The sequence below is a fragment of the Tarenaya hassleriana genome, unplaced genomic scaffold, assembly GCF_000463585.1.
Source record: "Tarenaya hassleriana unplaced genomic scaffold, ASM46358v1 Cleome9, whole genome shotgun sequence".
Classification (NCBI taxonomy): Eukaryota; Viridiplantae; Streptophyta; class Magnoliopsida; order Brassicales; family Cleomaceae; genus Tarenaya; species Tarenaya hassleriana.
Window position 1 is genome coordinate 3,742,913 of NW_010971389.1, and position 25,583 is coordinate 3,768,495.

Below are 25,583 nucleotides of genomic sequence, written 5' to 3' on the forward strand. Positions count from 1 at the left end.
AGAGCGGTTTGAACATGAGGAGACTGAAGGAGTTCATGGACACATCCGTAGAGCTCAGAGAGGTTCATCAGCCCGACATGAAGTGTTTCAGATCCGAAAGAAGCCGAGATCGAAACCGACGAAGAAGATCTCTGCCAGATACTGAGGCGGTTCAGAGCAGCTCGGAGTTTAGCAGAGAGAGGGTGGATTCTTGAGGGCAAACTCACAGACCGAACAGGCTGATGAGTGGTTTGATCCGACAGCAAAAGCGAACTCAAACCCTCCATTCTGATTTTTCAGAGAGAGAAAGAAACGATCCGAATCTTCAAACGAGGTATTAGCTTGAATTGGCTTCAGGGTTCACGGTTCATACCATTCATATATATATATATACACACACAGAGGTATACACATGTACATGTGGCAAGAACATGGGTCGCCTAATCTAAGTCTGTTTGTTTGCCGAAGAACAAATCATCAGTCTTTTGACAGTGATCTTGTTTTCAACTTATTTAGCAACATGTCGTTTTTGTCTCTCTGTTTTTTTTTTTTTTTTTTTTTTTACCGACTGATGAAATGTTGGGTTAAGATTTCTTGAAGTGTCCGGCTTCAAAGAACCGTAAGCTCTTCATGAAATTCAGACAAACCAGACAAAAGGAATCTCACATGCTACGAGATGGCATTATACAGAGTCTGATTAAAAAATCAATAAGATAAATATATTTGCAATAAGATAGATTTCTAAATTTTATATAAAAAAAAGAATATGATTTTAAATATAATTAAAAAAACTCAAACCAAATGAAATATTGTATGATCCAAAATCATCTATCATCTATGTATTACTATTGTAAAAAAAAAATAACACAACAACTTTACCGTTAAATCCCTGATGATTAAAAATAATCATTTATCAAAAAATTAAAAATAATCATTTGCACCTACGTATTAAAAAAAGGTTTATTTCCATTGCACAAACGCCACGTGTCTTTTCTTTTAAGGTTTCTCATTACCTTATTTTTCTTACCTCTGTTTTTTCACTATTCAATTTCAGAAGACGTTGATCCTAGCCGCCATCATTTATTTCTTTAATGCATGGGTTTAATTTCTTTAAATGCTTCATACAATTAATCGCATTAATTAATTTCTTAAATAAAATCATTATTGGATTTCTAAAGTTGATATCTATATTCTTAATTTATTTTCCAAAAAACTCATAATATTTAATTTTAATTCGCACATTATGAGAAATCACATGGTTTTTGTTGCGTAGGCAGAGATTTACAGCATTTCCTCTTGTTTTGTTTCCTTCTTAATTAGTTATTAATGGAAACAATTTATTGTTATCCCTTCGTTTCAAAATAATTATAGTTTTAGGTTATTTTCTATGTTTTAAAATATTTATAGTTTTATATTTTCAAGACATTTTTTTATAATAGTTTTCAATTTTATCCCTACCAAATTCCAATATATTATTAATGATTGCATTGTTTTTATCATCAAATAAAAGTATATGTGACTTTTGATCCATTTTCTTGGAAAATGTGAAACAATCTAAAATAACAAATATTTTGGAACGGAGGGAGTGTAACATTTATCAATCACGAGGAAGAGAAAAATTCAACTGCTGAAACTGTTGCAGCTGAAATGTCCAAATCAAGAGTCTTTTAGCATTTTGGAAGTTGAACCAAACTCAACATTGGACCTTCAAGAATCGCCAAAAGCAACTTGGTAGTTAAAAACTCTCAATCAAATTAAATTATGAATTCCTCGTTGGCATCACATGAACCAACCATGTCATGTGGGTTCTTCGGGCCGGAAGCAAACAAGTTTTTTTGTAGCTCCATCAATTAATGCGTGAGATTTATTTTAATTAATCTAAGCAAAATAATATGTAATGATAATTTTAGAATAAGCACGTGAATGAAATGGAACATTGGGGTGCTTCAAGTGGGTATTGATCAATTTCGTGAGTAGGCACATGTGATCAAATACATGCTCATTCCTCATTTCCCTTATTTGTCGCTTCTTAAATCTTTTTTTTTCCCTATTTCTTAAATGGAATAATATGATTACTAGGGCTGGGCATTTATACCCGTTATCCGCGGGTTCGCAGGTATCCGGTTTCATGAATACCCGAAAAACGGGTACTCATCTCTGAATGAAGACGAAGACGGGTACAAAAAAAATGACAACAAAGACGGACACGAGTTTCATTTTTACGAAAACGGATACCCACGGATATCCGTAAATATATAAAAATATCAAATATTCCTATATTTTTTTAATTATTTATTTAAATATTAGGTTTTAACTTTTAAAAATTAACATATATATTTTTTTAATTATTTATTTAAATATTAGGTTTTAACTTTTAAAAATTAACATATATATTTTAAAAATTTTTAAAAATCTATATATATTCAAAGATATATATATTTTTTATATTTTAAATATATATTTTGAATTAAATAATATAATTTTACTAAATATTTGATTTATATTTATTTAAAATATATATATTTTACGGCTACGAGTACGTGTGGATACCCGTCTCTTAATCACGGGTATCCGGTCGACGGGTACCCGGTGTTAATGAGATAGAGAATGCGACATTGTTTTCATGAAATCCGCGAAGACGAAGATGAAGACGGGTATTTCCAAAATCACGGGTATCTGACCCGTGTCCAACCCCAATGGTTACCACATTCTTTTGAAAATATACATGAAATTTCAAATCTTGATGGTTATGATAGTTTATATTCCACTTGGGTTAATGCGATTTGCATTTATACAAAGGAAAGATGCTTATATTAAAGCCCCTAATGGATCGTATTAAGCCGTAGCTAATCTTCTAAGAGATGTTATATATTAAATCTTCTACGATTTTTACGATCCGGGTAGGAGAAGAAGTAAAAAAAAAGCATCAAACTTTAAAAGTTTTTGACGATTAGGGTTCCAAGAATGATAATTGTGCATTTCTGGTAATCAAGTTCTTCATGAAAGGCAAATGGGTATGTTATAACCTTACAAAGAGAAGATATTTGCACCAACTGTCCACTTGTTTAATCAAATGATCTCTGTGGAATCCGGCAACGTAGAGCCTCTGATTATATCTTGTCTCTCTTGCTGTCCTGTCTCTCTTGAACAAAACAAAGCCAACTCAGGAGAATATAACATCGATACAAGATTGCGCAAAAGGGTCATCGCCGTCATAGGTCCAAGAATCTAGGGGTTGCAGCATGAACATACGGCCATTGTACGTTCATTCCCCCCCTCCAATGTATTATTTTCCCTATAATCTACGTATATTGTTGTTTTACGGCAGACAAGGAGACAAATGTGTAAATATACAATATAACAAAACAACATGACAGGAGAGCACAAATAAACAAGAATTTCTTTCGTCTAATGATTGAGGTCAAGAGAATGGATTCATACCGGAATTTAGACCGCTTGTCTCTGTAAATCTTCTTCAAGATGCTGCAGGGTATTGTCCTCTGTTTTTTTCCCAATGATTTGCATTGTAATTTAACTGAAACATCACAAAAGAAAACCCATCATTTTCCTTTGAGAAAGTAATATCAGTATCTCTGTCCTCTTCACCTGCACCCAGAGAAAAGGGCACAACAATCTGTGGTCAGATGATTTTGTCTGATCTGCTGCATCAGATAAACATACTAACTAAATTTAAAATTTACCTCGAGCAGATTGATCTTTACAGCTAATAAGCAATTTAATGTTTCACATTTTTTTCCAGAGGGGTCTGAATCTGGCTTATGAAACAGAGTACAGTTCACTGAATGTAAGAAACACACATCTCAGAGACTGGGACAAGTTTTGATGCAGAAGCACCATTGCCCAAATATTCCTTGACAATATATACATCAAGGACATCAGTCCAAGATGTTGAAGAAAACGTGTAAGTGCATATACCGCAGAATAGTACAACAGAACAGAAGTAAACATGTTGTATTGCAATCCATCAATATTGATTTCTTATGAAACACAGATTCATCCGAAATTACCTATCAAGTTCATTCCTTTTCGGAACCATACAACCTCAAAAGGAACTAGAAATTCACAAATCAGGAAAACAAAACAAAATAGCTGGTAAAGCTGCTAGAGACTAGAGAGTGTACCCACTTAGACAGCCAGGCCTTGTTCCTTCGCTTTTTTCAGCCACTTCACGGTACTCTCCAACGTAGAGTAAGCGGCCACATCTGTTAAACTCTTGCTGTCTACTGCATAGTCAAAAACTTCATAAGCCTCCGCAACTCTACCATTTCTAACCAGAGCCCTCAAAAGTGTCGCATAAGCAGCGGTCTCGAGCTTTACGTCACCTGATTTCATCACTCCGTATAGTTCAACACCTTTTTCCAACAATCTTGCCTTGCACAATCCATGAAGCAATGTATTGTACGTGCAAGAATTTGGACTACACCCTTCCCCTTCCATTTCCTCCAACAAGCTCATCGCCCCTAAAGCGTCACCTTTTCTACACATTCCGTTCATCAAGGATGTGTAAGTGACAGCATCCGGGACATGACCCGCTTCAATCATAGCTTTCAAATATTTCCTAGCCTCATCAACTCTACCGGATTTCGACAGTCCAAAGATCAAAGTATTATAAGTAATCATATCCGGCTCAACACCCTCTTCCTTCATCTTCTTATAAACACCGATTGCTTCGCTCCCTTTACTCAACGTGCAATAACCCTTCATAATGGTATTATAGACGAAACAATCCGGCTTAAACCCAGAATCACTAAGAGCACTTACTAATCTCATAGCCTCCCTTAAGTTCTTAGAATTGCATACATTATCAATCAAGATAGTGTAAGTAACAAGGTCAGGCTTTATGTCAAAAGAACTCCTCATTTCATCCACAAATCCATAGACCGCACTTAGAGACCTGCACTTACACAAATGCTTCACAAGGAAATTGTACGTATAGGTATCCGGAGGCGAGTGCTTCTCAGAGAGTTCTTTCACCAAATCTACTGCTTCGTCGACCCGGCCAGATTCGCACAGGGACCGGACCGCGATGTCAGTCGAGACTTGATTAGGCTCACAACCATGAGTGAACATGAGGTTGAGAACTCGGTGAACATCGGGGAGTGTTGAATCGGGTGCTCTGCAAGCCTTAGAGAGCAATATGTGGAATGTAGACCGTTCGGGAGAGAAATCCGGTTGCATTTTCGTGATGTGACGGAAAAAACCCATCGTATCATCAACGGTGGCGATCAAGGAATACGATTGGAGAACGGAGTTGTGAAATTTGACATCGAGAGGGATCCTTGCGGTGGAGACGATCGAGTTGAAGAGCTTTTTGGCGTCCGAGAGATCAGGTGTCTTGAAAGGATTCTTAAACGGCACTCCGGGTCCTTGGATTTTCCGGGAAAGTTTGGCAGATTCTCTCTCGGCTGCTTTCCTGGGAGAATCCCGAGGGGGCGCTGGAGACTCAGCCGCCGAAGCAGGGGCAGGCTTCTTCACCAATTGCCTCGCCATTGAAGACCGAACAAACGATGGAATCTTCCCCATCTTTCTCAAATTCCTTCGTCGCCGATCTTCGTCCCTCCGTATCTCACTCCCTGTGAAGGTCTGCCTAGGGTTCTTGCAGGGGTTTGAGTGAGAGAAATGGAGAGAAAGGCGCGTGGCATTCACGAGTGAAAAGAAAACATGGGAGAAATTTGGGCCTAATGGGCTTAACCATGTTCGGCCCATACCCATAATACATTCTATATTTCTCTGATTCTGGGTTTTCAAGACTGAAAACCGGGCTTGCATACAGTCTTTCGAGATGTAGAAGGGAGAGGAAGAATGGTTTCTTTCCGAAGAAATGTTTCATGGCTCATCACCCACTACAGCAAAAAGCCTCGATATTTCTAGAATCTGCAGAGGAGAGATCTTCACAGTTGGGGGGGTGAAGGTCTTTGTCTGTATCTGAAAGGGGAGATCCTCAGTAGCTTGTCTTCAGCTCAAGTCAAAGATTCTGTCTTGGCTTGTTCAGTAATGAGTTGCTTTCCCACGAGGTTTCTTGAACTGGTGGGACAATGACGTCCTTTTGGGTGGCTGTATCTGACAATTTGACACTGCAAGTTGCAATTATCTCCAATTAATTCTACTCATCTGACAACATGAAGAAATCATCACAACTCTAACTGAATGTTACAGTAACTCTTATAATCTACACGTGAATATCTCTGGAATCCTAACATAATCTTGAGAAATTGACCATAATCCTCAGAATTGTTCTGAGAAACCTGAGAATCCTTCAAAGAAACGATTTTGTGGGAAACCCCTCAACAAGAAACTGTAGATTCAGATAAATCTGGGGACTCTTTCCTCAAGAAGTTCTGCAACTTGTCTTTGATCAACCCGAGGTTCTTCTCAAAAACGTGTTTTTGGAGCATTTGTACGAAACAACTATATTGTAGAATGTAACTCTGTAATAAGGATCAGGTTCTCTCTTATGTTTTGCTTAAGCTCAACGATTCAGATCTCATAATCATTAACTATATCACATTAGATAGTTTCCACAAATCTTATTTCGAATACTTGACACAACAACAACATACTAACTTTCAGTTTTATTACGAGGAACCCAATGCTTTAGCTCTCTGTCTCAGCAGGTACTTCTGCACTTTCCCTGTGGAAGTTCTTGGCAAAACCCCGAAAACAACCGTCTTTGGGACCTTGTAATGCTCCAAATGCTCACTACAGAACTCTATGATCTCCTCTTCTTTCACATCAAACCCATCTTTCAGTTTCACAAACGCAAAAGGCGTTGCCCCACAGCGATTATCCGGTCGCCCCACAACTGCAGCTTCAAGAACGGCTTGATGGCTATACAAAACCCATTCGATCTCAACCGTGCTTACGTTTTCTCCTCCCGAAACGATCAAATCCTTTTTCCGATCCTTTATCTCTATATACCCATCTGAGTGTTTGACGGCCAGATCGCTCGTGTGAAACCAACCTCCTCTGAAAGCTTCTTCGGTTGCTTTCGCGTCCTTGAAGTATCCAAGCATTACGCTGTTTCCTCTGAACATGATCTCACCAATGGTGGTACTGTCCAATGGCACGCTCTTCATCGTGACTGGATCTTTCACATCTACCTCGTCAACTGCCAAATGCTGTAATCCTTGCCTGGCCTTCAATCTCGATCTTTCGTCTGCAGAAAGCAAATCCCATTCTGGTTTGGACTCACAGCAAGTCCCTGGACCCATGATTTCCGTCAAGCCATAGACATGAGATACGTCGAAACCCATCTCGTCCATCTTGTTCAGGATCGGTATAGGAGGAGGTGAACCGCCTGTAAAGACTTTGATTCGGTGAGAAAGCTTCGGTATTCCATCCAAAGGTGAATTCACAATCATGTTCAGAATAGTCGGGCCAGCTCCCATGTGTGTCACCTTCTGCTCTGATATATTCTTGAAGATGCCTTTTGCGGAGATTTCTCTAATGCAGACATTGGTCCCACCTTGTGCAGCCATTCCCCAAGTGAGGGACCATCCATTGGCATGAAACATGGGGACGGTCCAGAGGTAAACAGGAGAAGATGATGCCCCCATCTTGGGAAGGAACGCTGTGGCGAGAGAATTCACATAAGCTCCTCTATGGCTACTTACAACTCCTTTAGATCTCGAAGTCGTTCCAGATGTGTAGTTTAGACTGATCGGATCCCATTCACTTCCCGGTTTCCTTACCTCGAATTCACTGCTTCCAGACTCGAGCAAACTTTCGTACCCGCAATGGAGTGATGTTCTTGAGGTTAATCTCCCTGCGGGTACTGAGCTATCAATGGTGTGATCAGGTTGGGAGATTAGGACAAGGATTGGTCCTTTTCTTGCATTTTCTGACTTGACAATGAGATCAATTGCTGCCTCGGCAAGTTCAAGGAACTGGTCATCGACGAAAAGGACCTTCGCTTCTGAATGTCTCAGAACGAGCGAAACCACTTCAGGATCAAGAAGCGTGTTGAGTGGAGAAAGCACAGCTCCTGCCATTGGAACTGCGAAATGGAGCTCGTACATGGCCGGAACATTCGGTGCCAAAACTGCAACCTAAGCACATTAACAAAACCATTAAAACTCACCAGAGAAAGCAAAAGAAGTTATACATGGATTCAAGAGGAAAAATTTTGGCTCACCACGTCTCCTCTGTTAATCCCCAGCTGATGAACTAATGCAGAAGCGAGTTTGAGACAACGGGTTTGGGTTTGGCTCCATGTGTAGCTAACAGAACCGTACACAACAGAGGTTTTGTCTCTGTAAACCTTTGCCGTTCTCTCCAAGAAACTGACAGGAGACAAAGGCTCATAATTAGCCGAGCAACGAACCAGACCCTCGATTGATCTCCATGACTCTGGTCCAAAATCTTCAGTAAAACCCGGGATGGGTTCCCGAACTTGTGGAACTGAAACTTGGTTCACATGCAGCCGTTGAAGGTGCAAGAACTGTTTCTTTTTCAATAAGTATCTCATGGTCGTAACTGGTTAGCACCAGGAACAGTGTTATCTTGCTCTGCAGAGTGAGAGAGAGAGATTCTGCATCTGCAGAGAAATCTCCCGAAGAGTAGGAGGGTTTTGTAGGAGAGAATCATCTTTTGTCTGAATCTGAGGGAGAAGATGCTCTGAAGCTTGTCTTGAACCAAGTCAGAGATTCTGTCTCAGCTTTGGCTTACGAGTCATGTTCTTAACATTTTTCTAAGATGAAACTGCTCTCGAAGTTGATGGGATGAAAATGTATTGACAGCTACTGATTTTGCTAATTTTGTATTGCAATTTATCCTTTTTTATATATAAACAAAGATTAAAGTTTTAAACAGAGCAGTTTTGTCCTTTCTCTCCTACTAATCTTGATCTTGAGAACAGAGTCTACACAAAAAAATCCAGAGAGATGAATCAAAGGGCAATGATCTCAGAGGATCCTATAAATTTTGAAGATAAAAGACATAACTGAAAACCCAAACTTAGAAAGTTCTTTCATACCTGGACTCTGGTATTGCTAAAAATAGCTTATTCGATGGAATCAGATGGTCTGAAGTCTTTCGAACTGGTTCCGAATGTGAAACAGATTTTGATGTCCGCATTAGATCCTGGAGGAGAAGCAAAGACATAACAATGGTCCTTGGCGATCATGACAAGCTGCCCATCTCATTAGCTCTCTGTCTCAACAGATACTTCTGTACTTTGCCAGTGGAAGTTCTAGGCAAATCACTAAAAACAACAGTCTTTGGAGCCATGTAATGAGGCAAGTGTTCTCTACAGAACTCTATAATCTCTTCGGGTTTAACATCGAACCCGTCTTTCAGCTTCACAAACGCGCATGGTGTCTGGCCCCAGTGATCATCCGGCCTTCCCACAACTGCAGCCTCGAGAACAGCACGGTGACCAGACAAAACCCTCTCTACCTCAACCGTGCTTACATTCTCTCCTCCCGAGATGATCACATCCTTTAGCCGATCCTTTATCTCGATATACCCATCAGGATGTTTCACTGCAAGATCGCCCGTGTGAAGCCAACCTCCTTTGAAAGCTTCTTCCGTTGCTTTCAAGTCTTTGAAGTATCCGCTCATCACGGTGTTTCCTCTGAACATAACCTCTCCCATGGTTGTACCATCGTTTGGTAAGCTCTGCATTGTCTCAGGGTCTTTCACGTCGAGCCCTTCCAAACCCAGATGCCGAACTCCTTGTCTCGCTTTCAACTTCGATCTCTCTTCCAAAGGAAGAGAATCCCATTTGGGTTTCCAAGCACAGTGAGTCCCTGGGCCATACGTCTCTGTCAAGCCGTACAGATGAGACACATCGAACCCTAATCCTTCCATCTTAGCCAGGACCTGTGGCAATGGCGGTGACCCGCCTGTCATGATCTCCACCCTGTGAGGAAGCGGCTTACGTTCAGTATCCGGGGAATTAACGATCATGTTCAGTACAGTCGGAGCACCTCCCATGTGAGTCACATTGTGCAGAGTAATGTTCTCAAAGATTGCTTTTGGAGTGACTTTCCTAAGGCAGATGTTGGTTCCACCTTGTGCAGCAATTCCCCATATGAGGCACCATCCATTGCAGTGAAACATAGGGACCGTCCACAAATAAACCGAAGAATCACAAATTCTGTGAAGAAAGAGCGTGGCGAGTGAATTCAGATAGGCTCCTCTATGGCTGTACACCACGCCTTTAGGCCTTGACGTTGTCCCGGAAGTATAGTTTATACTGATTGGATCCCATTCGCTTCTCGGGTTCCTCACCTCAAACTCTATACTTCCAGTTTCAAGCAAGCTTTCGTATTCATAATCAATACAGTTGTGCTCTGAAGCAAGGCTTGAGGAGGCTGGGGACAAGCCATCTTCAGAGTGAGAGATTAAGACAAGTATCGGAGTTTTTCTTGTTCTGTCCGATTTGGCAAGGAGATCAAGAGCTTCACGAGCAACTTCCAACAACTGGTGATCGACAAAGAGGGCTTTTGCCTCGGAATGTCTCAGCAAAACAGACAGAGTGGCAGGATCATGGCGAGTATTGAGCGTGCAGAGGATCGATCCAGCCATTGGAACAGCGAAATGGAGCTCATACATTGCTGGGACATTCGGCGCCAAAGCTGCAACCTGAAATATCAACATATAAGAGTTTCATGATCTAAGATCAAGCATCACTTCATCATGATTCTCCTTCAAGAAAAACCTTCTTGTATTCATCAACATGAACTAGAACTTGAACTAAAACCCACTCCGTAGGATCATGGAAACCAGAATTGAAGCGACGAACAATGGCAGAGAGAAGGACAAGCAAGATGATGGGACAATATCAACACTAACCACATCTCCGGGAGAGATTCCAATTAGGGTAAGAGCAGAAGCAAGGCTGAGACAGCGTTGGTGGGTTCGACTCCAAGTGTGCTTCACGGAACCAAACACGACTGAGGTTTTGTCCCCGTAAACGTTGGCCGATCTCTCCAAGAAGGTGATGGGTGTTAAAGGAGCGTAATTTGCGGAACAACGAAGCAGACCCTCCATCGATTTCCATGATTCCGGCTCCGATTCACCGGAAACCCCACAAAACTCGCCGGAATCCGAGGCTGTGAAGCAACGGTGGTTCAACAATAAACCCCGAAAACGTGGGCTGAAACGTGCGAGTGAATTTCTGGCTAAGAAGAAGAAGCCCATTATTAGCGATTAGAAGATCTACATGCAGCAATCAAACAAGAAGGAGAAAACCCTCTTAAATTGGAATTCAGTGGGGCACCCACACCTTTGGTTTGGATGGATGAAGACAACACAGAGAATTACAAAAAAAAATAATAAAATTTTGCGAGGATAAAGTAGATAATTTAACCGGGAATAAACTTCAGTTATCAATGGAGTTGCCCACCCTATCCTTTGAACAGTGTGATTGCTGGTCGGAGAGAGGATCACGTGGTAGGGTTTTCTTCTTCTTTCCTTTAATTTTTTGGGTCACAACCCAACCTTGAGCTTTCCTGCAATTCATGTGAATAAAACGTGTCTTTCCGGATTTATTTACTAGATGTCGTAATGTTGGTGTGTGTGTTTGTGTGCATGTATGTTGCATGTCTATGTATATGTGGTGGTGCGTGTTTACGTGTATATATTTAATAGTTAAATTACAGCATCTATGGTAATATATATCAGTTAAAAATGGTTTTTTTTTCTTTCATTGATGGGGTAAATCAACAGGTTTTTAGGACCAAATTCACAGAAGTTGTGGAAGTGCCCGAAATGTAAATCTTTGTCTGAAGTCAAGAATGTGTCATTCATTCATAAGAGTTTATTGCTGAGATGAGTGAAGCAGCAAACAGAAAATTACAGTGAGAGTAGATGACAAAAGAGATCATCAAACTGAAAAAAAAAAAAAAACAATTTGAACTAAACAAACAGACAACTTCGGGAGCAAACTGGAAGCTGGCTGCTGGCAGAAAGTTTTCGGCTTTTATGTTACTTGTTCTTCAAGTAATGTGGAGTTATGTAATAAGAATGTCAGCAGCTGTACATTACTTACTATTCTCCTTTTTGCTATGGCTTCTGAAGAAAATGTGCAGGTTCACATTTTGCTATGTATCCAAACTTTGACGAGCAGTACTTCCTATGTACTCCGGTCAGCTTCCCGCTCGCCGCCCTCTCATGGAAGGTTACCATCTTTCTGGAACATTCCCTGTCAACCCGCGAATCGATTCACGAAAAAGATCAATCTTTTTTGTGCCCTTTTGCGTTTTAGAGGTAAAAGGATCGAGCTTTCGGGGTATTGAAAGGATATGGGGGGATTCAAATGAGGAAGAAACGCCTACATAAGCTGATCTTCTGAGTAGCGGCTGTGAAACTCGCACGTGCTGTTCCATTGTCTGAATCCATGAAGTGTACACTGAGCGGTGTACACAGCAGCGGCTGCTAGTAATGACGGTGGAAACTGAAGCATCTCATACTCCACAAGGGCAAGCTCGATCAAGAACGATGCCGTAATCTCCAACTAAAAGTGACAATAAACATATACTGAACCTTCTTGCTGTATAGACCTTTTGATCATAAGGCGAAACAAAAGAAGAACACGGCTTACCTTCTTGTCTGATTGAGCGGCCTTGAGGAACCTCGCCAGAAAAGGGTACGGTGTTGGAAATGAGACGTTGAATTGCAGTGTATTGAGCATCGTTTTCTCCTGCAGACAGCGGAAAAAGGAATCAGAGCAATGTAACTCTTGATCCAAATTCTGGCACGAGACAAGATAGGTACGGAAATTGGCTTTACCATTTCTAGAATGTCTTTCTTCGTGTAAGCCTTGTCAGAAATGAGTACTAGATCCGAGATGAACGGAACAGAAACCTCCTCGTACTTGCACGCTAAAAGCATTGCGACTAACCCTACAAGCTGAAGCTTCTTTCTCGCAACAGCTTGCTTGGACAAGAATCTATCGATCAGATTCACGGTGAGAAACAACATCTCGTTCATGAGATCGAACTTGTCGTGAACCTGCGTTTGCATTTCACACAAAAGCTCACCTCACTACCAAAGGTTCTCTCTATCCACTAACTTTCAGCATAGAGGAGATGGCCAATGTACCTCAATGAGCCAATCTATCAGAATGGCTCTCATCTTCTCGTTTATGTCAAACTGTTGCGTTATATAATCTGCTGGAGCACAACTAAAACTCTGCAGATATGAATCCAACTGTTTTCTCAGACAAAACTCGAGATTCAAATACCGTTTATACAAATCTTCAGTTGCTTCAGTTCCATATAAAGTTGCAGAGTTTGGAGTGAATACCTCCATTTTCCTGTAGAATGCATACAGATCTTCGACATACTCGACGACTGCAAGTGAGTTCTTTGCATCAGAACTGTCGATGTCCAGTATCGGTTCTTCAACTCTCATATCCTCCATTTCCACTTCCTCCTGCCCAATTTAGATTTTTCACCAATTAATATCATTGGATCTTGTAACTGGAGGCTGGCTTAACACATGAACATTTTCGCATACAATTGGGTCAGATTCACCAAGGCTTGTGTCTGGTTCCTCCAAGGACATTGGAATCGGGTGGTCCACCGCCGCCTTTTCCTCCTCATCTAGGAATATACAGTCCCCGAACTCGTTCATTGTCGGAGCTGATGGCTTCAGTCTCTTCGTCTCCTCAAGACACATCTCTTCGGCTCGTGATCTGCGAATTCAGATTCCAGATTTCACGTCAACAAACAAGGTAAATGAATCAAGAACAAGACAGAAGGAGGAGGAGGAGGACAGACACTAAGGTTTCAAGACCTTGTAACAGGGGGACGCAAAGAATCAAGCTTAATTCCACACCCTTCGTTCTTCCTGTTGAGACAAATCATCCAAAAACCAGGAACATGTTACAATAATCATTTTGGAGAAAATAAGACAGAGAGCTAAGAAACTGTGGAGGATTCAAGGTGTTGTTACTCAGACAAGCCTCTCTTGTTGACAACACAAGGGTATCCTCTCGCTCCGACCAGGTTCTGATTAATCACACGCAACGCTCTCCGGTTCTGTCGATTCTCCTGTCCGAATCTCCTGCTTCCCCTCTCATCTAAAACCCAGAAAAACCACCGACCCGTATTAGATTTTCTGCGTAACACTGTGAATTCCATCACGGAAATTAGTAATTGACTCTTCAGATTCTGAGATGCATCAACCTTGATGAAGACTAACGGTAGCAGTAGCAGTAATGGGTTTGATAACGACATTACGATTGATCTCCTCGGAGATAACCATTTTTTTTTCCTTTGCTTATTCCGTTCGAAATCTGAGACCCACAACTCGAAATCAGAAACCCTCGACGAAGAACATCAAACGAAGGGTATGATGGATTGAAACAGGAGCTGGGGAAGGGAGATGAAATAAGCAAAGGAAAGGAGAGAGCGGAGGAAAGAAAGTTAAAAAGGAGAAAGCTTTTTTTTTTAAAAAAAAAGATCCAACGACTAGTGATGAAAATGACCGTTGGATCATGAAGTAAGCAAGATTTCCTTCCAAGTCCGTCTTTAGGCAACGGTCACCTTGTCTGTCATGTGCCCGTGTATCTCTCTTCTCAATTTAAATTATTTTGTTTTGTTTTCTTTTTTTTCAGACAAGTCCTATATTATATACGATATTCTGTAATTAATTTTTTTTACAAGGGCTTAGTTGTAAAGACAATTATATGGAAAATGGGTGAGATTAGGAAAAGTGATTAGGCACTAAATAAAATGTTAAGCGTAGTCAACGTTTACCAAAATCAAGGCCTAAACGGGCAGCGTCAGAGAATGATGCCGTGAACCGTGGGAGCCTCCTCCCCTTCTTCCGTCATCATCATCATCATCACTTTGCCCGCTTAATCTAATTAATTAATCATAGATAAGCATAATTACTTAATCAATTTTTTTTGTTAAAGTAATTAATTGATAGATTAAACGACACGGCTTGAATACTTTTGTTTGCATATATCTACAGTACATACGTACGCACATATATCCCCGTTAATTTCAGTAAAACTATTGGCAAACTTTTTTCTATATGTGATTTATGATATCCTATATTTGGATCTCTCAATTTATTTCAAAGTTTAATTGACAGGTCCATATAATATATGTATAAGGGAAAAAACCCATTATTCAAATAAATTACACACATTACCAAACACTCTAAACATATCAACCGTGTTCCTATGCTGTAAAGCACCATCAAAACCTTTGAATGAACGAATCCACAAAAAAAAGGTAACTACTACTCACTCATTCGCCCCGCCGGAAAATTATCCTCCTCCCCTCGCCGGAGCCGGAGAACGCCGATGATAAACGCCGCCGCCGGCAACTTGATACCTACTCCGGTGACTACTTAGCGGCGTAGAATTCGAAGAGGAATCGGAAACGGTGCGTTTAGGGACGTTGATTCGGCGGACATGCTCCAGAACCTCGAGGACGTGTTTCATGTGAGGACGTTTCTTGGGATCAGGCTCGAGGGTGGAAGCGGTGAGCTGAGCCAACTCGGCTACGGCGGCGGAAGAGTACTGACCCTTGAGACGAGTGTCCATTATGAGTTTGACTTTGCTTCTGCTTCCGACAAGACTCGGCCTTAGCCAATCCACGAGGCTCTGTTGCCCGTCCGGTCGTCTCGTGTCGTGCGCTCTTAAGCCCGTCATCATTTCCAGCAGCACCACCCCGAACGTGTACACGTCGCTCTTCACGTATAGATGCCCTGTTGCCATGTATTCAGGAGCAGCGTAGCCGTAAGTGCCCATGATCCGAGTGGTGACATGTGACTTTTCGTTCGACGGTCCTAGTTTCGCCAGTCCAAAATCCGATATCTTCGCGTTATAATCCTGCCCAGCAGACACATTCTCCGTCATTTTTTTATAATTCGTAAGTTTACCACAACTATGGTCCAACTACATCTTCTACATAAAAAAAAAAAGTCTAGAAAATTTTAACTGACCGAGTCTAGCAGTATATTAGAGGCTTTGAAATCTCGGTAGATGACCTCTCGGTTTGAGCTGTGAAGAAACGTGAGACCTCGAGCTGCACCGATCGCAATCTTGAGCCTTAGGTCCCAAGACAGCGGTTCCACCGCCGGATTTCCTACACGAAAATCGATCAAAACATAAAAGAGTTTCAGTTTCGATTTGTAATATGCTGATTAGATGGTAACGCGGAAATATAAACTAACGAACGTACGTCTAAAAAGATGATTCTCGAGACTTCCTTTGGGCATGAACTCGTAAACAAGGAGGAGTTCCTTGTCTTCCCAACAGTATCCGAGCAACTTGACGAGGTTTGGATGCGACAGTTTCCCCAAGAAGTTGATTTCCGACTGCCAAAAAATAATTAAATGCTAATCATTTCTATTAAAGATTCCTTAATTATATTTGATTAGTTGGTTTTACATCTTATTATGATGTAGTTTTGGTTTGAAGAAAGGGCAAAACTTAAGAAATAGAATAACGATGAAACCAAACCAGAATTACATAACCGGATATAAACCAATACTAACCAAATACTCAACTTCTAATGCATGAATGAAAGCAATCAAATATATATCATACATGACAATGTCATGTACGACAGCCCCACACCAATGTGGAATGGAATGTAAAATTGAAGTCAATATTAGGAGCCGAACAAGTTCAACAAGTGGGTAAAAAGGTTATGATAAAATTCGATTACAAAATATTATAACCATTTGCTTTAATGGATATGGTGGTAGGTGGAATTTTTTCTTCTATCATTAGCAACATGCTCATCAAAAAACAAACAAAATTCTAATTTCTTCTAATAATTACCTGATGGACCGACGTTTTGATTTGAGGGTTCTAACACTAAATCTAACTATATAATATATAAAAAAAAATCTAGATGGTTTATATTCAATCAAAACAGTTACCAAAATCATGGTAACAATTTTCCAAACATGTCATTTTTAACATCGTTATTATGGAGAGCAAATAGAAAGATAGCAACTTCATTAAGTACTAACGGGTTGATTAGAGGTTGAATAAACTATTCACAGCAGTAACTCTCCATAACCGCAGTGAAAATCGTTGAAAAGAAAGGGAAGACGCAGAGGAAGAAGACTTACTCGCCACTCGGCGAAACCTTGAACACTCTCAGAGTTCAATCTCTTGACGGCGACGATCATGCCGGAACCGACCTTGGAGGGGGAGAGAGTGATCTCGTCGACCCAGCCCTTGTAAACTTTTCCGAAACCGCCTTGACCCAACACCGTGTTTGGTTTGAAATTCATCGTCGCTGTCTTCAGCTCGGAGAAAGTGTAGATCTTGAGGTTCGGCGTCTCCAGAATCTGACCGTCGGTGAAGGAGTTCTCCGTCTCCGCCTCCGAGATTTGTTGGCTCCGGCCACCGGCGCTGCTGTTCGTCGTCGTCGTCGTCACGCTGGCCGACGAGAACTCTGCTCCGTTGCCGCTGTGATTGTTTGATACTGCAGCTGAAAGGATTGTGAATCGATGAGAGAGATACGGAGGATGTTATCTTCATTTTTGGATGTATAAGTTCTGGGTGTATGTTTTATCAACAAAAAAAAGTTCTGGGTGTGTGTATAAGAGACTGGCGTTGAATTCGGTGGCGATCTGTGCAAAAACTGGATTACCAAATGAATCATTTATCATAAACTGACAATAAAACGTTGAAAACGGCAGCAAAAAGGGCAAGAAACTCGATGAATTTGTGTCTGAAGCTGGTTGATTCAGAAGTCAACACCTTGTGTGTTGGTGGGTATTCAGTAATGGCGGCAACAAGCAAGAGAGAGAGAGACAGAGAAAACCCATAAAAACTCAAACGGAAGATCTGCAGATTTGAAAAACCCAGGGAGAGGAGGAGGAACTGGGCGACGACCTTGGAAAGGGAAAATCCATGGAGACAAGAAAATCCAAGGGCCGATGAACAAGAACTGTGAAAAAAAAACACAAAGAACAAAGAAAAAAAAATGAAGCAGAAGATACCATGATTCTGGAAGGTGGAGGAGGAGGTGGTCGGAGGGGAGGGAGACGAAGAGCAGGAAGATGAAAAGCAAAGACCCATTTCATCTGCTTCTCTTCTCTTCTCTGGTTTTTATTCAGACAAGAACGACAACAAGACGATCAAACCGGTGAGAATAACTGTATCTGATCGAATTCTTGAATCCAAATGATAGAAACACGAAGACAGGAAGAAAAAAGAAATCAACAAGGAGAGCTTTTTTTTTTTTTGGAATAATTCAAGGTGGGAAAAAAGGCTATTTGTTAAACAAAATAAATTATAAGCAAGGACGAGGAACATAACTCACCAATTTACGACTTCATCCATGATTTTTTTTTTATAATTTAAATGTAACAACATATTTTTACAAGAATAAAAAGACGACCAAAGATCATAAGATTTTTTTTTAAAAAAAAGTAAAGAATAAAATAAAAACCTGGAAATTATCGTATTAGAGAGTATTACATGTATATCCGTCCGGTTAAGTGTACATGTGGTTAGTATTTATCCGGTTAAATATGCATGTTTTTAATCAAGAAATCGAGTTTTGCTTTCTTTTTTTTTAATATTAATTTTAATAGCTAAAAAATGTATTATTTATATCGGTTAAGATAAATCATTATCTAGAAATTAATTTTATTTAAATTAAGAAAATTATTAGACATTTGTTTTATAAAAAAATCGAGTGAAAAGGTAGACTCCGTGGTTGAATTGTGTGGCTTGTCCCCCGCAAAATGCGCAAAGGTCAAACATTCGTTACACTCACACGACTCTTTAATCATATAAACGTTTTCCATTATTATACCATAAAACACATTCCACAAAATAATGCATTTTAAAATAAAATCTACCGGTAGCACTTCGTCCGCCATACGTTAAATATTGGCCATGTTGGTATTAAATATACAATATGCTTTTCTTGATTATGCAATGAATTAAAAATATACAATACATTTACAATATAATTTTTACTAAAACAAAATTTAAATCAAATATAAAATATAATAATATGTCAAGTTTACTGACATTTCCAGTGTTTCAACTTATTTTTAGTTTTCAATAATATGCAAAAAAAAAACTTATATCATTTACTGTGATAAAGCTCTTGACCGTCGTGCTATCATTTATTTGTTGCGTACTGTATATATAACAATTTAAACATCATCATTTACCCAAAAAAAAAAAACAATTTAAACAACATTTTTATTTGACATGAAATATTATCTTGTTATCTGTTAGACCCACTTGTATATATATACACACACCCCAAAAAAAACATTTGTGATAATAAGAAATGGTTGGCACAGAAAATAAAATAAAAAATTTGTAAAATATATTAAGGAGAAATTTCTGGGAAGACACCATATCAAATCGATAACGACCTTCAAATAATGATGGCCTCAAAAAAAAAGGAAATACAAGAATATTGTTGGAGATTAAGTCCAATATAAAATAAATAAATAAATAAATAAATTGTGTCAAATTCAGGTCTTTGGAATAAGAAAGAGAATGGACAGTCGTCTACAGACAAGAATATTGATTATATTATTGATTAAATGTCATGATCTAAGTATTCCTAACACGTAATTGTTAATCGCTTGACATTAAATAGTAAGGTTATAAAAAATTGGAATATACGAACCGATTCCTACGCAATGAGGCATGTGTGTGAACACGCCTTAACTCCCCGACCCAAGGACGTTGTCAAACCACATCCACGGACCGATGGGACATATATATATACACACACATACACACACACTGGTCCTTTCATAAATTAGAGTCGGCAAATTACCCGAATACGGATCTACCGTGAGTTCGTTTTAAATCTTTTCTTAAAATTCGAACATCCTAATATTTTTTTTTGGATATTTAAAATTAAAGTACCTAAAAATATGATATCCTAAAATTTTCTGATATATAAATCACCTACAATGATAAGATAAATACATTTTTTTTGGATATTTCGATTTTTGTTATGTTTGATGTCGTGGACTCACGTAGAGTAGAGGAGAAAAACAAGATGAGTGAACAAAGATAATATAGCACGAGTGACTTTTTTCCCTCATGCATTTCTTACAACCTCATTCTCATAAATGTCCCAGACCCTCTGACTGATTCAGAGTCTTCGCTTCTCAAAAGTCTGCATGTATAATAGACAAATCCCATATTAATACACGAACGAAACAAAAACATAAGGATATGTTATGTAATAAGCCCTGTGCCATGAGAGGATATCACATAGATCTTCTGTTACGAGCTGACCTAGTTGCTCTGTGTCTTCTCTTGAAGATGTCCTGTCGGAATCTCTTGGTCTCTGCCTGTATCTCCATGAATGGCTTTTCCTCTATCTCTTTCTTCTCTATCTCCAGCATCTTCTTCCTTCTCTTTACCGCCATTGCCGCTGTTTCGTCCTTCTCCCGTTGCCGTTCCGCTTCTCCCTGCATCAACTAACCCGTTCATCGAAAAATACAACGCCTGCAGATACATGTATATACATTGCGTATGATACACATTATATATATATATATATATATATGGAAAGATGATGAATAGAGTAGAGTTTGGAGGACCTGGAGATCAAGGATGAGACTAATGAGTGATTTGATCTTCCTGTGTGGCCACCGAGGAATCCCGAATTCTCTGCATTTCCTTTTCAAGACTGTAACACCGACGTTTAGCTTTGTAGAAGCTTCCGATATTGGAAGGTCAAAGTATTTAGCGAGCTCTTCTATGGAAAGTCTGGCTACATGTTTGGACGGCGCCCTCTTTTTCTTGTCTGTCTTCATAATGTCTGCAATATATAAAACCGGAGATTTGATGCGTTATAAGTGTTTAATCAAAATAGGGTTTCTGATTACATATCTTGACGTTTAAGAAATGTCACGGGGGGATATATATCATGCGTACCAGATTCCTGTTGTTCCGTTTGATCACTTCGGGATTCTTCACCGGATGTGGTTTCAGGGTCAGGAAGACAGTTAAGATCCTGTTTCAGGACGTTTTTTCTCAGTTTAGGCTCATCGCTGCTGTTTCGGCCTGCACCATGGTGTTCCTTGGTGGGAATGTGTGATGTTTCTTTCCGTTTTGGCCTCGTGGCTCGCTTCGAGACCATCCATAGTTCATTGGCTAACGTCGGGATCGCCCTAAGCTTAGGATTTCTGTCCATAGTTGCAACAAAAAGGGAAAAAGTGCATGTTTTTAGTTTCAAATTACACAAGAAGAAAGAACTCGAGTGCATCTTTCTTTTTCATTCACTTAGCAGATGAAAAACATACTTAAGATTTCGCCATACTTTCACTTGCTTATAACACGCTATTAACCGACCCTAGTGCGAAAAATACCGACAACTAATAGTCTTCGAATTCCTAATACGAGGAGAGATATAGATATATTGGCTATGCAGTAAGCTTAACCTTAACCATTCTTCTTCCTATAGCCAGTTCCTAACAACACTTACAAAAGAAGTTGTCTTCTCCGACGTCTGGGCAAATAACACAGACATTGCTCCTAATACCGAATCATCAGTTGCTCATGCAGCCGCGGAATCGGCCTCACTGTTAAGGTTCCAGCCTACTGCTTGCATAATTTGTGGCGTATATCGCACGTAACCACAGTACACAACTAAGGAATTAGTATCGACATTTCGCTCGGGACAAAACAAAATCCAACGTGAAAGATTCAATTTACTCATCCAAGGAATCAATTCTTGTTAGTCCATGTAAGTTACACCCCTTATAATACCCTCTAAACCACGTATCCTTATGAACCGACTTGTTAAAATATACGCTGATTCCATTTAACATTAACCATATTACCATGTAATGTGGGTTCAGACACTGGACTGTGCCACGGTCCATGCAGCATTCACTCGCAAAAATCTTACGTAACAGTTCTATGAACGCCATTGCTAGCTAGAAGTTCGTAATATTTATTTATACCTTGAGACGGAGAGAAGAGATGGAATCTTGCCGGAGACACGGTCGGAACGAAACATGAAGATGCAAATCCACGAACCGACAAGCGTTCCTTGCGAAATCTCCGGTCGCCGGAGATATTCCACCGGAAAGTGCGGGTTTGCTTTGGTTTCGACATAAGGGCCTTTCTCGTCGAACACGAACTCTCTCTCCACCTCCCTTTCTCCCTCCTCCCCGTCTCTCGACCCGTACACATGCAAGGTCCTGATCAGCTCTTTTTCATGGAAAGAAAACCCGTTTCCGAGTCGACCCGGGGCGACTCAGTGTCTGTATTTGGACGAGGAGAAACGAAACGAGACGACGATTAGGACAACTCACCTCTGATGGTGGCGCTTTGGAACACTAAGAGAGATGTTAAGAAATGTGTCTGAGGAAGAAGAGAATCCATATCGTCGAAGAAGGCGAAGAGTCACAGACGGGTCAACTTCTATTCTACCCTGTGCTACATCAACATCTAACCATACCCTCTATTTTTTTTAAAAAAAATCAATTTCTATTATACTCTCTTTAATATGTAATGACTAAAATACCCTATTTTATTTATTTATTTATTTTTAATCAAAAAATCTTTCCTAAAATCTAGGTTTCTCTCTCCTCTCTTTTTGGTTTCTCTCTCCTTCCTCTCTTTTTTTTACGAACTCTCTCTCCTCTACACTTTCTCTCTCCTCTAGAATTTTCATTTTTTTTTCAAATTCATTAAAAATCAAAACAAAATTAGTGAAAATTAGCGGAAAAGTTGGAAATATTAAAAATATTATTCTTTTTTCATGTACGTTGATGATTGTGTGGGTTTATTTGATGAACAATGATTCTTCTTTCACTTTTCTCCTACACTTTCTCTCTCTTCTGATTTTTCATCAAAATCGCTCGAAATCAAAGCAAAATCAGTGGAAAATTAGTGAAGAAGCTAGAAATAAATAATCCATTGCGAAAATCTTATTGTTTTTCATATACATCGATGGTTGTAGGAGTTGTTTGATGAGAAATGATGTTTTTTCCATTTATTTTCTTCTAATGAGTTTGTGAAGTTTTGTCTTTTATAATATGATATTGTAATAGATCTGATTCGGATGGTACAAGGTTCACATGGTCACATGGTTCCAGGTTCACATGGTCACATGGTACCATAAATATTATTCTTTTTTCATGTACGTTGATGATTGTGTGGGTTTATTTGATGAACAATGATTCTTCTTTCACTTTTCTCCTACACTTTCTCTCTCTTCTGATTTTTCATCAAAATCGCTCGAAATCAAAGCAAAATCAGTGGAAAATTAGTGAAGAAGCTAGAAATAAATAATCCATTGCGAAAATCTTATTGTTTTTCATATACATCGATGGTTGTAGGAGTTGTTTGATGAGAAATGATGTTTTTTCCATTTATTTTCTTCTAATGAGTTTGTGAAGTTTTGTCTTTTATAATATGATATTGTAATAGATCTGATTCGGATGGTACAAGGTTCACATGGTCACATGGTTCCAGGTTCACATGGTCACATGGTACCATGTTCACATGGTCACATGGTACCATGTTCACATGGTCACATAGTACCAGGTTCACATGGTCACATGATACCAGATCCACGTGGTTACACGATTACATGATCTCCATAATAGTCGAATTGAGAATAATGGTCACATGAGTTTAAATTACATGGTCGAATGGTAATTATGGTCACATGTGACTATGTTCATATGATCATATAATTAAGAATAGTCAGTAATGGTAATGATGGTCACAAGGAAAGGTGGTGGAAAACCCAAGAGTGATATTCTTTTGTCTCCCTTGTGAAGTAACCTGCAGCGAACTTGTTCGGAAGTTATGTGTCGAGATGAAGTCGGACAAAGATAAAACGAAGATCAAGTTGAGTTATTTGCCAACTATTAAAGGAAACAGTGAACTTGTTCGAATTAGAATTATAGAAAATAAGATACAAATTTGTTGGATCTGGCTGTAATTGGAAGTTGCGTACGACATTGATCTTAAACTCGAAACATTGGAGTGGTAAGAAAATATAATCTCATGTCGCAACAGGAGCATCAACATCAACAAAGTTTGAGAGAAACCCTAATTTTGAATGAGAGCTTTGGTCTGTTATTATAAGGTATAAGGAATACAAATATTATGTTGATGACAAAATTATAAAACGTTAACACGAGTTTGTAATACAAAAAGACCAAAATTGTCAAAATTCTTCATAAAAGACTATGAACACTAATGTATCACATTTGTGAGAACTACTTTTGCACACAAAATTCGAATAATTCAATTATTATAGTTTAATATAGTTCAAAATGGTGCATATGGAAGATGTGATGACAATCAGATCGATTCATTTGAAAGAATCCACTAAATCGACCTTGTGACCAACTGTGACCCATTGTGACCGAAATATTGCGGGTCCCAGTTTGAACATGTAATATTCCTGGTGGGGTCTAGTGTAATCCAAGTGTGCAAAAAAGTTACGGTTGACAATTCAACACTAATTTCGGTGGGATCCAATATTTCAACTCATATTTTTTACCCTCCAATATTTTTTAATCCATTTTTTCCCTCCAAAATTTAGCCCAAATTTTTTTCTCTTCAAAATTTTTCAACCCAAATTTTTTCCTTCCAATATTTTTCACTTCATATGTTCAAATATAAAATAAACATAAGACATAATATCATAATAATAAAAATTTGTAGGTTTATAATAAACAAACAAAATGTAATAACAAAAACAAATAAGTTCATAACATAAATAAGTTATTAATTCTACTTTTGCACATTTCTATTGACAAATATGACGGCTGTCAACTGCTCACGCATCTTGGTGGCATTGTCATCACATATAATTCTTGTTTTTCTTGTCTTTCTTGTTCTTGTCCTTGTTGTTCTTCGTCTTCTTTTCCTCGCTTATCTTCTACTTCTTCTTCATTTATCAAACTTTTTCCCTTTTTCTTCTTCTTAGAAGACTTTGTCGAACGAATTTCCAAGTCATGAACTCGATGACATCAATTCCTCTAAATAAAAAAGAAATGCTTCGTCAGACGCTTCCTTCTTTAGTATACTCTTAATTCCATGAAAATAGATGGTACCATGATACCACAGTACCATGACACTATGTGACCATGTGAACATGGTACCATGTGACCATGTGAACATGGTACCATGTGGCCATATGAATATGGTACCATGTGACCATACCAATATGGTCTCATGTGACCATGTGGACATGGTATCATGTGACCATGGTACCATGTGACCATGTTAATATGGTACCATGTGACCATGTCAATCTGTGACCAAGTGACAATGTCTTTTAGTGTATACCTTTGATTTAATGTCAATCTTGTTTATTTTATATATAAAAGGCAACTGCAAAACAAAACAAATTGATGACATCATGTCACCTGAGACCACGTAACCAAGTCACTTGTGACCATGCCACCTATTATCTTGTGACCTTGTGATCTGTGACCATGTGACATAATTCACTCTGTGACGTATTATCACGCGTGACCTAAATCATCCTGTGAACTGTGATATTTTTACCTTGTGACCGTACAATTATGTGATCTAAATCAACATATAATTGATCATGTGACCATGTGACCCATACATCCATGTAACCCAAATTAACTCAAAATTTTATATTACAATCGATTACTTAATTTCA

General features: G+C 39.2%; 7 protein-coding genes across 15 annotated transcripts in view; all 7 read right to left on the reverse strand.

Annotated features, from left to right (window-relative positions):
- Positions 1 to 469, reverse strand: part of LOC104804287 — a 1,397-nt gene extending 928 nt beyond the window's left edge. Inside the window, 1 exon segment of the mRNA XM_010528527.2 lies at positions 1 to 469. This exon segment is cut by the window's left edge and continues 10 nt beyond it. Coding sequence (XP_010526829.1) covers positions 1 to 266 — 266 coding nt within the window. The 5' untranslated portion in view covers positions 267 to 469.
- Positions 470 to 2,892: 2,423 nt separating this feature from the next.
- Positions 2,893 to 5,783, reverse strand: LOC104804288 (pentatricopeptide repeat-containing protein At2g17670). Of its 8 annotated transcripts, none has more exons than XM_019201418.1 (4): positions 4,323 to 5,783; positions 4,126 to 4,223; positions 3,421 to 3,514; positions 2,893 to 3,121 (listed from the first exon to the last, which is right to left on the reverse strand). In XM_019201418.1, exons 1-2 carry the CDS (start codon positions 5,767 to 5,769, stop codon positions 4,126 to 4,128), a joined length of 1,545 nt encoding a protein of 514 aa, XP_019056963.1. In that variant the 5' UTR covers positions 5,770 to 5,783; the 3' UTR covers positions 2,893 to 3,121; positions 3,421 to 3,514. The 8 variants fall into 8 exon arrangements, with proteins under 8 accessions (XP_019056963.1, XP_019056964.1, XP_019056959.1 ...); XM_019201419.1 differs by having other exon boundaries at positions 4,126 to 4,220; positions 4,323 to 5,782; XM_019201414.1 differs by having other exon boundaries at positions 3,421 to 3,585; positions 4,122 to 5,778.
- A 674-nt stretch (positions 5,784 to 6,457) lies between these two features.
- On the reverse strand, positions 6,458 to 8,490 carry LOC104804289 (probable acyl-activating enzyme 2). The gene is made up of 2 exons (XM_010528538.1): positions 8,135 to 8,490; positions 6,458 to 8,048 (listed from the first exon to the last, which is right to left on the reverse strand). Exons 1-2 carry the CDS (start codon positions 8,465 to 8,467, stop codon positions 6,576 to 6,578), a joined length of 1,806 nt encoding a protein of 601 aa, XP_010526840.1. The 5' UTR covers positions 8,468 to 8,490; the 3' UTR covers positions 6,458 to 6,575.
- Positions 8,491 to 8,887: 397 nt separating this feature from the next.
- LOC104804290 (probable acyl-activating enzyme 2) lies at positions 8,888 to 11,230 on the reverse strand. The gene is made up of 2 exons (XM_010528539.1): positions 10,798 to 11,230; positions 8,888 to 10,587 (listed from the first exon to the last, which is right to left on the reverse strand). The coding sequence occupies exons 1-2, from the start codon at positions 11,143 to 11,145 to the stop codon at positions 9,121 to 9,123; spliced, it is 1,815 nt and encodes a 604-aa protein (XP_010526841.1). The 5' UTR covers positions 11,146 to 11,230; the 3' UTR covers positions 8,888 to 9,120.
- A 505-nt stretch (positions 11,231 to 11,735) lies between these two features.
- LOC104804291 (cyclin-B2-1-like) lies at positions 11,736 to 14,374 on the reverse strand. Of its 2 annotated transcripts, none has more exons than XM_010528541.1 (10): positions 14,136 to 14,374; positions 13,909 to 14,029; positions 13,744 to 13,797; positions 13,465 to 13,642; positions 13,252 to 13,380; positions 13,048 to 13,137; positions 12,736 to 12,957; positions 12,548 to 12,646; positions 12,282 to 12,460; positions 11,736 to 12,148 (listed from the first exon to the last, which is right to left on the reverse strand). In XM_010528541.1, the coding sequence occupies exons 1-10, from the start codon at positions 14,212 to 14,214 to the stop codon at positions 12,010 to 12,012; spliced, it is 1,290 nt and encodes a 429-aa protein (XP_010526843.1). In that variant the 5' UTR covers positions 14,215 to 14,374; the 3' UTR covers positions 11,736 to 12,009. The 2 variants fall into 2 exon arrangements, with proteins under 2 accessions (XP_010526843.1, XP_010526842.1); XM_010528540.2 differs by having other exon boundaries at positions 13,903 to 14,029; positions 14,136 to 14,373.
- A 689-nt stretch (positions 14,375 to 15,063) lies between these two features.
- Positions 15,064 to 18,191, reverse strand: LOC104804292 (probable serine/threonine-protein kinase Cx32, chloroplastic). Its single transcript, XM_010528542.2, has 5 exons — positions 17,929 to 18,191; positions 17,050 to 17,414; positions 16,149 to 16,284; positions 15,910 to 16,052; positions 15,064 to 15,796 (listed from the first exon to the last, which is right to left on the reverse strand). Exons 1-5 carry the CDS (start codon positions 18,005 to 18,007, stop codon positions 15,230 to 15,232), a joined length of 1,290 nt encoding a protein of 429 aa, XP_010526844.1. The 5' UTR covers positions 18,008 to 18,191; the 3' UTR covers positions 15,064 to 15,229.
- Positions 18,192 to 20,020: 1,829 nt separating this feature from the next.
- Positions 20,021 to 21,113, reverse strand: LOC104804550 (protein RKD5). Its single transcript, XM_010528862.1, has 4 exons — positions 20,855 to 21,113; positions 20,518 to 20,738; positions 20,210 to 20,385; positions 20,021 to 20,087 (listed from the first exon to the last, which is right to left on the reverse strand). Exons 1-4 carry the CDS (start codon positions 21,111 to 21,113, stop codon positions 20,021 to 20,023), a joined length of 723 nt encoding a protein of 240 aa, XP_010527164.1.
- Positions 21,114 to 25,583: the final 4,470 nt, after the last annotated feature.